This window comes from Gymnoscopelus braueri, assembly GCF_963280865.1.
Source record: "Gymnoscopelus braueri genome assembly, chromosome: 2".
NCBI classification, from domain to species: domain Eukaryota; kingdom Metazoa; phylum Chordata; class Actinopteri; order Myctophiformes; family Myctophidae; genus Gymnoscopelus; species Gymnoscopelus braueri.
The window spans coordinates 57,967,111-57,978,223 of record NC_137604.1 but is presented as its reverse complement, the minus strand read 5'-3'; the positions used below and the strand labels follow the sequence as shown (position 1 = coordinate 57,978,223).

At 42.7% G+C, this 11,113-nt stretch overlaps 1 protein-coding gene across 1 annotated transcript; it reads right to left on the bottom strand.

Moving 5' to 3' along the window:
* Positions 1-6,071: 6,071 nt before the first annotated feature.
* alkbh5 (alkB homolog 5, RNA demethylase) lies at positions 6,072-10,130 on the bottom strand (the record flags this gene model as incomplete). Its single annotated transcript, XM_080455032.1, has 4 exons — positions 8,628-10,130; positions 7,590-7,670; positions 6,857-6,979; positions 6,072-6,237 (listed from the first exon to the last, which is right to left on the bottom strand). Exons 1-4 carry the CDS (start codon positions 9,383-9,385, stop codon positions 6,072-6,074), a joined length of 1,128 nt encoding a protein of 375 aa, XP_080311158.1. The 5' UTR covers positions 9,386-10,130.
* Positions 10,131-11,113: the final 983 nt, after the last annotated feature.

The following is an 11,113-nucleotide window of genomic DNA, read 5'->3' as shown; positions in this document are numbered from 1 at the left end:
TCTCTGCAATTAAAAAAGCCTGTTTAGTTCCCTTTTAAATGGTAGCCCATGTGTAAGGAACATGCATTTGTGGGATGAGCAGCAGTGCAGTTGAGTATGTGGGTTGCGCCCATGCAAAATGAAAAGCTCTGGCAGTGCCAGTGCCAAACAGCTTGTTCTGCTGCTGTTGCTATTGTTTTGAGCCTCCTCCTATACCCCAGGCAGGTACCATGGGTATCCCACCTAGGCCACTAATCTTATCCCAGAGACAGGCCTTAATTTTCCCCATACACCTGCTGGCCTGAGTCCCTCTGTTTTGATGGAGTTTTTTTTCCCCAGAGAGGAGAGAAGAGAACAGCATGAGCCTTACTGTATGTGCTCTGCCCTCCTCTATCATCACTCCTGCAAGGTTATGTAAAGAAGGAAAGTACATCTATGTAAAGAAGGAAAGTACATCTGGTACTTCAGTATATGTATGGTGGTTTACCAATTTGATAGCTTGTCGATTTGATTTGAGCACTCATAAAATATGCACATTATAATTTGCACATAAAATATTCATACATATATAAATTATATGATAAAATTATATATAAATTGACATTTGAAGTCACAAAGAACAAACAAGTCTTGTTGCAAACGTCTATCTACACGTGTGTGTTCTTTCTGTGACTTTCTTTTTGTTTTGTGACTTCAAATTCAAATTACGTGTGTGTGTGTGTGTGTGTGTGTGTGTGTGTGTGTGTGTGTGTGTGTGTGTGTGTGTGTGTGTGTGTGTGTGTGTGTGTGTGTATGTGTGTGTGTGTGTGTGTGTGTGTGTGTGTGTGCAGGATCACAGGTTACAGGTTCACATTTCAGTGTGTTTGAGTGGCTCACATCAAATCTACAAGATCTGTAATTTTGCTACCATCATGTAGCCTATACTGTAGATGTCATTTCCTTCTTTACATATAGCCTACCTCTTGTAGGAGCGAGTGAGCATAGAGGAGCTACTAGGACCTGAAATGCAGCCTAGGACATCCTGTGCTCTGTGTCTCCCCAACACACACCTGTTACAGTGGGATCCTATGGGAAGAGACACAAGAGCCCCCCAGGTATCTCATTTAATTACCCCCAGGGGTAGGATGCCTAAAACAAGAGTCAATAGTAACTTTATTTTAATAACAAAGACATTTAGCCTACAGTAGATGGACATGATGCCTTTGTGTGTTTTTAACATTGACACTTTTTCTTATGGACTTTCTGATGGACTTATTGATGCCTTTTCTTAGCTGTATATAGTTGGGGAGGGGGTATTTTATTTTATTTTAAATCTATTTTCTTGAATTTTTATGCCCATATAGCATTTTGAGATTTGTGTCAAATTTAAAGTGCATTACAAATAACATGTATTATTATTATTAACCGCAGAATACGTGGGCATATACTGTATATAACTAAATAATAATAAATAAATGATCATCGAATAAAAACTGTCCAAATAATTGTCCCAACAATTCTGTCCAAACATTAAAACCATACAAAGTTCAATTGTATAATCTTTGGGAAAAATAAAAGCACTGGCTGACAGAGAACTTACAGCTTGGAATCGCTACAATATTGTCAACAGAAAATATTGAGCCTAGCTCACCCCCATTCTCTCACTGAATGTCCAGCTGCCTGAGACACACACCTGAAATAAATTAAAGGCAATGAGCAGACACACAGCAGGAGCTAATCAATCAATCACTTTGGGAAGTGGGACATCAAAACAAAGCGTGGGAAAAACCAAACGAAAGTAACTGAAAAAAGTATGTGGTAAATGTAGCCTAGTTCCTAATGAGTTGTGGGGTAACAACAGTAAATATACACATACCTGTTTAAGAGCTTGAAACTCTGGCATTTCTGATCAAACCAATTTGATCTTTGGAAAAGGCTTTTGGCAGGGCCTGTCTGAAGTGAACATAATTATGAGGATGAAGATGTGATCCGAATTACCAATAACCCAACCCCAATTCTTAACTTAAAGGGATATTTCACTTTCAAAAAAACTTTGGGTCATTTTATTGTCTACTCAGGCTTTTGAGAGCCCCCCGGACCGTTTTTAAGTTGCTTGATTCAGTATTTAGATATTTGATTTTCATTTTGTCAGACACGCCCCCTTCCTATACAAACCCATTATAACTTCAAACTCCATTTTTAACATGTTAGATTCATCAAAAACACCCGTCCTTGGTTATGGTGACTCACCCTGCCCTCCTAATACGCGAGGGGGCCGTGTTTTTTCGATTACTTTTTTCATTTATTTTTTATATTTTTGGGGGAAATTGAAATAAATTCAATACAATAAAAAAATAAAATAAAATAAATGAAAAAAGTAATAAAAAAAACACGGCCCCCTCACGTATTAGGAGGGCAGGGTGAGTCACCAGAAGCAAGGACGGGTGTTTTTGATGAATCTAACATGTTAACAAGACCAGGAGACCTGGTTCTGCCAGACCCAGAATGAAGTTCTAGTATGATGAGCTTTACTTAATTACATACTTGTGACATAATAATGATGTCATGAATAGTTCGTGACGAAAGGGGACGAAAGGGGGACAGATTTTTTTTTGGCTGGGGCCGGAGGACAAAGTGACAGATTTTTTTTTGGCTGGGGCCGGAGGACAAAGTGACCATGCCCATGTATGGACGAAACAGGTACAAAGCCTCATGTAAGCCCGACCCCTTGGGTCTGGCAAAAATGGAGTTCAAATATCTAAATACTGAATCAAGCAAATTAAAAACGGTCTGGGGGGCTCTCAAAAGCCTGAGTAGACAATAAAATGACCCAAAGTTTTTTTGAAAGTGAAATATCCCTTTAAGTGGTTCTCAACCCGTGGGTCCGGGTCCCCAAATGATTTTGGGGGGTCCCCAGATGATTAGCCCAGATGATTAGCTTAATGCCAGATGATTGCCAGATGATTAGCTTAATATTAAGCTAATTGTTTTTTTTTTTTTTTTTGTGCAACAACAGTAAACAAACCAACATACAGTTTAAGTGTACAGGGTATCTGCACATTGATTGTGACAATTACTGCGTCAAAAGTAATGAACAGAAACTATATATACTATAGAAATTGTCAAACATTGGCCAAATTGTCAAATAATACCTAAGAAGCAGTTCAGTCAAACATTTTCACAATATTTATCTGTGGAACCGAGTCAAACTAAATGGAATGCCTCAACTCGTACAATTCCATGTGCTTGTCAGGGTGGGAGGGAAAATTCGAATATGATTATTTTGGGGGGTCACGGACTAAAAAGCTTGAGAACCACTGCCTTAACTGACCATAGATCTGTTTTTGTGTTTACTACATTCGTTGTCCAACATGACCATTGAGAAAGGAGAGGTAAGACATTTTCTTGTTCAGAAAATATGGTTTATACTGCAGAAACATTTTAAAGTTGATCAGCTTTGATTTATTACATCACCTCATGTACCACAAGGTAAAAAATGCCTTCATAAGTGAGAAATTCAATTTCTCAAAGAGTTTTACAACCTCATTCATGTAAAGCTAATTATCATAATTGTTACCAATTTGTGGTAGGTAAAAATGCCTTTATAAGTGAGAAATTCAATTTCTCAATGAGTTTTACAACCTCATTCATGTAAAGCTAATTATCATAATTGTTACCAATTTGTGGCGGCCAGATCGGTTTGTGCGGTTATAATTCAATTTAGAAGTGAGCATAACTGTGTTTTATTCATTCCCAGATACCTGAGTATACAGTTGAGTTTGGAGATGAGCCCTTTGTAATGGAATATGGCCAATGAATGTGGGCCCTAATTCATGAACATTTGGGATTATCTTCACTGACCTGCTAAATGCTCTGAATCAGAAAATGTGACCACATCCTTATGAAACCATCCTAATGACTTGTTTATGCATCCACAACTTTGAATTCCAGGTCAACTGCCTCCTGACGTTTACCATTGGTGAGTTTTGACAATACATATCTTTACATTTGGAGCTTTGGGTGAGTTTTGTTAACCTTCACAAACCTTGACTTCTAATTTCTTAACCACAAAAAATAGCTCAATTCATGGTGTAAGGCATTGTGAAATTTAGCATTTGCTGAAATTTCGCACCCGACATGCTCAAAATAGGTAGCCTGGTAAACCCTCCCTCCGGAAATCTCATTTCCATTTGATTCCAGGAGTGAGTCTGGCATGAAGGCTTGTATGGGCGTTTCTAGTGCATTACCAAATAACCGAGCCAATCAGCGTCCTCGCTCATTGTTTTGTGATTGACAGCGGAGGTAGGCCAATCAGGTGGAACCCGAGTGGTTCACACGTCATTAATCAATACACCTTTCATACAAGCTGCTCATTAACATCAGAGACAAACCAATTACTCCTGGTGATAATCACTGCAGCCTAAAGTGGCTTAATTGGACATCAAAGGGCCACTTGGACATCAAAGCTACATTACTCCCGCCCAGCTCCAGCCCACAGCCAAATTGCCCATATAGGTCTGCAGGCCAGACTCACTCCTGGAATCAAATGGAAATGAGATTTCCGGAGGGAGGGTTTACCAGGCTACAAAATAGGTACACCAGGGTGAAATTGGTTAATTAAAATGTGAATTCTGTTTTAAAATGGCAATCCCTTTAAAACAAGAACACTGTTCAGAGTGGAGTACGGGCTAAGCCATCAGGACATGCTATGGGTGTTTTGTTTTTTTCATCATCCAATACCAAATTAGAAAGATTCAATTTGTTTTCCTGATTTAGGTAGAAATGAAAAAATATACCCGTGGCACTAAGTCGAAAGAAAATGAGTTTAAATTGAGGGGTTAGTGTAAAAAAGCCCTTAGTGTTTTTTCCAGAACCCCATACAGCGGTAATTTGTGATACAACTTATTCAAGATATGACTGGTGTCGCAGATAGATTCAACCCAAAAACATGTTTATTAGGGATGCACGATATATCAGTCAGCTCATCGCTACCGGCCATTGCTTATACCTATATCAAAACTATGCACAATGTTGCCACAAATATGACATTACTAATGCTGCGATGACAGGTGTGTTAGCCTAAATGTTTTTTTCCCTACATTTAAGCTAAAAGACAATAACTCCAGCACACCGTCTTGAAATGAAAGAAAAAATGTTTTCTTGCATTTGAAGACGGTGAGCGGGAGTTTGTTTCTTTCAGTGCGTTGGGGCCCTCGTCTGGTCTTCTCCTACGCACCTGTCGCCTTTGTGGGTGTGCAAAGACTTGCTGTTTAATCTACATTTAAGCTGAACTAATTTGTGCTCACGTCCTTCTGTAAATGCAGACAGCGTAGTGTTTAGAAATAAAACAGAACAGTAGTTTTGTTTTGGGGCGTTTTTGTCTGCACCAAGAATCACAGTTAAGTATAAAACTCTAATAGTGAAAAATAAATAGGTATCATTATCAGCTGTAATGACCATGGGAATAATAGGTTATACGCAAAAATGCCATTATCGTGCATCCCCACTGTTGCTACAGCTGCAGCTACAGTTTCTGTATCTGGAACTGAGCTACGGGAAGGTAACAAGGGATAATCGGTCTGGAAACGTATGTGTGCCAGTCAGAGCTGTGTGAAAAAAACAGTACAGGTTTCTGTTTGCACAAACGTTCCCCCCCAATCAAAGTGTATACACGCTCAACATTATAACAACTTACATAACAATTCTTTTTTTGTTTGTGTCTCCTTTGTACAAGTCCATACATACATCTTTTTTTCCCATTAGCTCTGGAGGTCTGTACATCTTAAGTTACAAAAAATACATGCCATTTTGATTTCTATGAACACAGAAACAAAACAAAGCCAAAAAAAAAGCATATCGTGGAGAATCTTTTACAGTATAACAACAGAGTATAACTGCAGTTATAAGTAAGTGCTGGCTTTAAGTCTGCCAGAGAGAAAACACACGGCCACAAACTGATTTAGATTCAAATCAAAAACACTAAAGGTGATGATAGTTCTCCTCACGGCAGACTAACACTGGAGCGAGAAAGTGGCAAAAATAATCTGAGGTGTAAAACATGCAGGGACTGGTGTGTATGTGTGTGTGTATGTATGTATGCGTGTGCAAAGTCCTCAGTGACGTCTCATTTTGACTTTGCGTCCTGAACTTTCTCTGTGTTTGTCGTGCTCTTGGCCGCCGCGTCGCCAATAATTCTCTGAGCTGTTGCTATGGCGACGGTGACGGCCGGAGAGGGATGGGCGTCTGTTCTCCTCCTTATCCATCTCTAGAACCCTGGGCCTGGTGGAGAGAGAGGGACGGAGGGAGGGGCAGACAGACACATACACAAGAGAAGTCCATCGAGATAATTAGGCATTGCAGAGTGAGTAATAATCATAAACTGTACATCACAAATGTGTCCACTCACTGCACACACCATCACCTTTGTTATGCACTACACGCACCTCAATATCGGCAATTATTTTGACTTTTTGGGTAACATTGGTATGTGCACTTGTGCAGCTCATGTGTCCAAAATTTTTAACCACTTTCGTGAAATAGCAGATCATCTATTTCTGAAAAGTTTTGAATAGGCCCTTAAGTGTGTTTATCTTTATTTTTGCGTATAAGTTAAATGATATCAAATCAAATATAAACGTTAATCAAATAAGTCTTTTCGAATTTATTAGATCTACAAGCTCACAACGGCTCACATTGCGAGGCGTTGTGAGTTTGTAATAATATAATATATACAGTATCTGTGGAACCGAGTCAAACAAAATGTAATGCCTGAACTCCTACAATTCCAAGTGCTTGTCAGGGTGGGGGGTCCCCAGTTCAAATATGATTATTTTGGGTGGGTCATGCATGGCCTGAAAAGTCTGGGAACCCTTGACCTAAAACAAAGCCACTAAAGTACCTGTGAGCGGCATCGGCATCTGCCCTGCGATGAGAACGCTTTGCTTTTAGAGGAGCAGGTCTCTCCGGTGGAGAGGAACGTAGAGGGCTGTCTGAGTCAACACGAGGTGCGTCGGGCCTCGTCCTGACAAACACAAGAGGGAGCAAGGGTTAGAACCAGAGGAGAAAAACTAATAGAATACGCACAGCACTCAGCTGAGGTGCCGGGTAGGAAAAGATCATGAAGAAAAATAAATAAACCTGCACACTCATCTGCTCCAATATAATTTAAGGATAATAAAGTTTCGAAAACGTTGTCATTACATTGGAGCAGATGAGTGTGTGGGTTTATTTTTCTTTTAGAACCAGAGGACAACGTTTTATTCTTCATTACATAACTAGTCTCACGAGCCAGACTGTTGCCTCCCTCAATTTTCAAATGCTTCCGTCAGACAAGTCTGGAGCACGGAAGAGCTGAAAATGATCCGGGGGTAAAGCGGATGCCACACCGCGTAAATTTGTCCTAATGTAAATCAAATTAGTCAAAAGTATTATATAACTTAATGCTTGGGAGAAATGGGAATTCAAAAATATGATTTAAAGAATTTTTTTATTATATTTGAACGGAATCAGACAGATGACAGCGTCCTTTCTCGGCTTTCGGGAAGGTGTAGTTCCAGACTCTATATGGCATTCAGAGATTGTGGAATAGTTAGTCTGGCTACGCTAAATAACTGACTGCAGCATTGACTCACTTCCTGAGGATGATGACCGCACGCCTCTCCTTGATGTCCTGGGGTCGGATACAGTGGGTGATGTCGTCAGCAGCGTAGCCACTAGGAGAGAAGATAGGCTCTGTAAGTCAGTGGTTCTCTAAGTGGCTTGAGGAGGTTCCAGGGGGTCGCCAGCTAAATTATTGATAGGTTAGGAATAGGAAGTTAAATATCAACCTGTACAGTCTGCAACTCTGAGTGTACACAACTGGAGTCAAATGGACCCGTACCATTTGTACACGCCAAGAGTTATGGGGTACCCGTGGCCTATTACATACCAAACTAGGGGTCCTTGAAATTAAAAAAGTTTGAGAGTTACCCTGGCCTTTAACTTACTTTGTTCCTGCAGTCCTCACCTCATTCTATCAACACTAGGGTTGGGATCCTTTGGGATTTTAACGGTTCCCTTTAACGATTCCTATAAGGGGGTTACAAATGGACCCTTACAGGTCTGTAACTCTGAGTGTACAAATGTACATTTGTACACGGTCAGAGTTATGGTGGTCCTTTTAACCCATTAACTGCCAGAGGTATTTTCATATTTTTTTAGCCAGTGCCAGAGATTTTTCATTGAAAAAAAAAAGTATTCAGGAGCCGAGATACAGATTTTTTAAGTTTTAAGTTAACAAGGAAGTGGATAGGAGTCTAGATCTTCGAAAAATCATATCTCCTTGGTCTTTGGTTTTTTTTTTTTTTTTTTTTCACGTAGATCTACGCGATTGGCACGTGGCGGCTTTAAATAGGTTCGCGTAGATCTACGTGATTGGCAGTGAATCAGTTAATCAAAAAAGTTTGAAGTCTACTGGCATTGTATAGCAGACATTAAGTCCACAGACTCCACATATACAGTAGCTCTGACAGTGTGATAAAACCTGGTCCCGGAAACGGTTCCAAATGTGACGGAACCGATTCCGGTTCCTCAACGTTCCTCCGATTCCTCAACGTTCCTCCGATTCCGGATCCCAACCCTAATCAACAGGTCACCCAGCAGGGGGCCGGCCCAGACACACACACACCTACCTGAGTACCGTGACGCTGCCTCTCTTCACCGGCAGGATGTGCACCGGCTCCGACACGCGGATGGGCTTGAACTGGAAGCGGCAGCCGAAGCAGAGGGCGCTGTCGCTGAAGAAGGACACCGACACGATGGGGCGAGCGAAGATGTGCAGGGGGTCGACGTGCGACACGATGCAGCCCCCCGGCTGGTAGTCGTTGATGACCGCGCTGTTCACGAAGCCCTCCGGGACGACCCCGTTGGACACCAAGCGCTTGATCACCAGCTCGTGCACCCAGTCCGGGATGTCATCCACCTCGCCTTTGCGGTACAGCCTCTCCTGGCCCGGCCCTCGCTTCTCCAGCTGAGCGCCGTACGTGTACCCTTCCCCGAAGAAGTACTTGTTCCGCAGGGGCGCCCGGTCCACGGTGTGCTCCCGGTACTGCCCGGCTTCCGCGCTGGCCACCACCTCGTCGATCTTCTCCTCGATGGAGGCGCACTCCTCCGGCGTGAAGATGCTCTTCTGCTCGATGCCGCTCTTCACCCTCCGGGCCTCCTGCTCCCCGTGCTCGCGGGGTTCCGCCCCGTTGTTGTTGCTGTCGTCACCGCCACTGTGCTCCGCCTCGTCATTGTCGTCATCGGACTCCCGGAACTTGCGTTTCCGGCCGTTTCTCCCATTGCCATTCGCTCCTCCTTCTGGGTATTTGTTTTTATGCTCGTCTCTGTGAGGGGTCATGGACTTCAGTTTGTCCCTCAGGTCAGAGTATCCACTGCTCGCTGCCATCCCAGTGCCACCCACGGGTAGATATGTAAAAACAGTTCAGGGGGGTGGTGTTTGGAGGGGGGGGGGGGGGGCAATAAGCTTGGCTGGGTTAGGTAAACAAACACGGGTTCTGATGAGATCAGGGCGACATGGCAGCTACTGTGGGTTGAACGTGCAATCTAACCCGGCGGTGTGGGTTGGCCAGCTGTCAAAGGACCAAAGACGCTGCTGGCTGCTCTCTGCCGGTGTGCTGGAGGATGCTGATGCTGCTAACTAACCGTTAGCTTGGAAGAGCCAACAAGTCAATACGCAACAACACCCGGAGAAACGCACCGACAAAGCCAATAAATGACATTAGCAGCGCTAACCGGCCACTCTGACTAGCCGCTTAACGCTCCCGAAAAATTAGTTATATAAAATTGTCAGACCTCACACGGACACCACACACACACACACTATGCACACTGCTAACACACACTCACACACACATACACGCACGCACACACACACGGTGGCTAACGGTTAGCATTAGCCCGAGCTGCCTGCCTGTTGGTGGTAACGCCGGACAAACCCAACGTTTTCCATGTTTATTGTAGCGTTTATGTGTCAAACCTCGGGCGCACAAACCTCCGTACTTTGTCCCACCGCCACCGGAGACACTATGCGTTCATTGGGAGTCCATGCAGAATGTTTATATTAATAATAAGGACAGTTACAACACGTCTCTCTCTTCTCCTCCTGGATGGAAACCCAAACCAGGCTGGAAATAAACTACTCGTGTAACCTGCCAGAGGTCCGGGCGCATGCGCAGCCTGTCTGTCCTCAGCGTTGCCAGATTTTGGCGAGAGAATTGGAACAAGCTAACCGGGTCTGTGAAAACAAGCCAAGATGCGTTGTGAATTTGTAGATCTGCTAATTTTCTAAAAAAACTTGGAAAAAAAGTGAAACATTTGAAATATTTTTTAAACATTTTAACTACACAAATCTGGCCGTGGACAAAAACCTATTAATTTGGGGGCCCTTGAGACCTTGACATGAAACTGTTTGAGAACCACTGGTTTAAACAAAATTATAAGAAACAAGCCCAAAATAAGCAACTACACTTTAGAAATAAGCCCAAAAAAATCCTACCAATGCTACTACTACTACCAATTATTTACAATCAACTTTACAGAAAAACAAGCCCAAAAGTCGCTTATATTAAGCAGACATGGCAACGCTGTCTGTCATGCCTGAGGGGTGGGTGGGCGCTATCGTGTTTCCTGATCGCTCATTGGCTTGAAGACACGTCAATCTGTCTTGGGGGAATCCGAAGCCGACTGACGCGACGAAGCCCGGTTTATGTCAGAGTTATATCACGCTGGTTTATGTTAGCCATGGAGCACACGACGCTCGTCCGTCAAGAGCGTCATCATGGCTGAACTTCAACTGGTTTGTTTGCACTTCCTCCATTTACAACCCGTACATCTACATTAACGTTCAGATTTCAAATATAAAGTGCTTACCCCATGGCCACAGATGTTACCCACAGATGTTACAATTCTACTCGGGCCCACATAAGTACCCGTATCTTCCGTATCGTTCAATAAAAAGTATTTTAATCCGATTGGTGGACATTTTCTTCGAATTTTCTCCAGATGCTTTCAACGCGATCCTATCGGTTGGGAAGTGTGTTTTGCACCCTGATACATTATAACTATTTGAGAAAATGGCCGCCGATTGAATTACAATGCTTTTTATAAAACAATA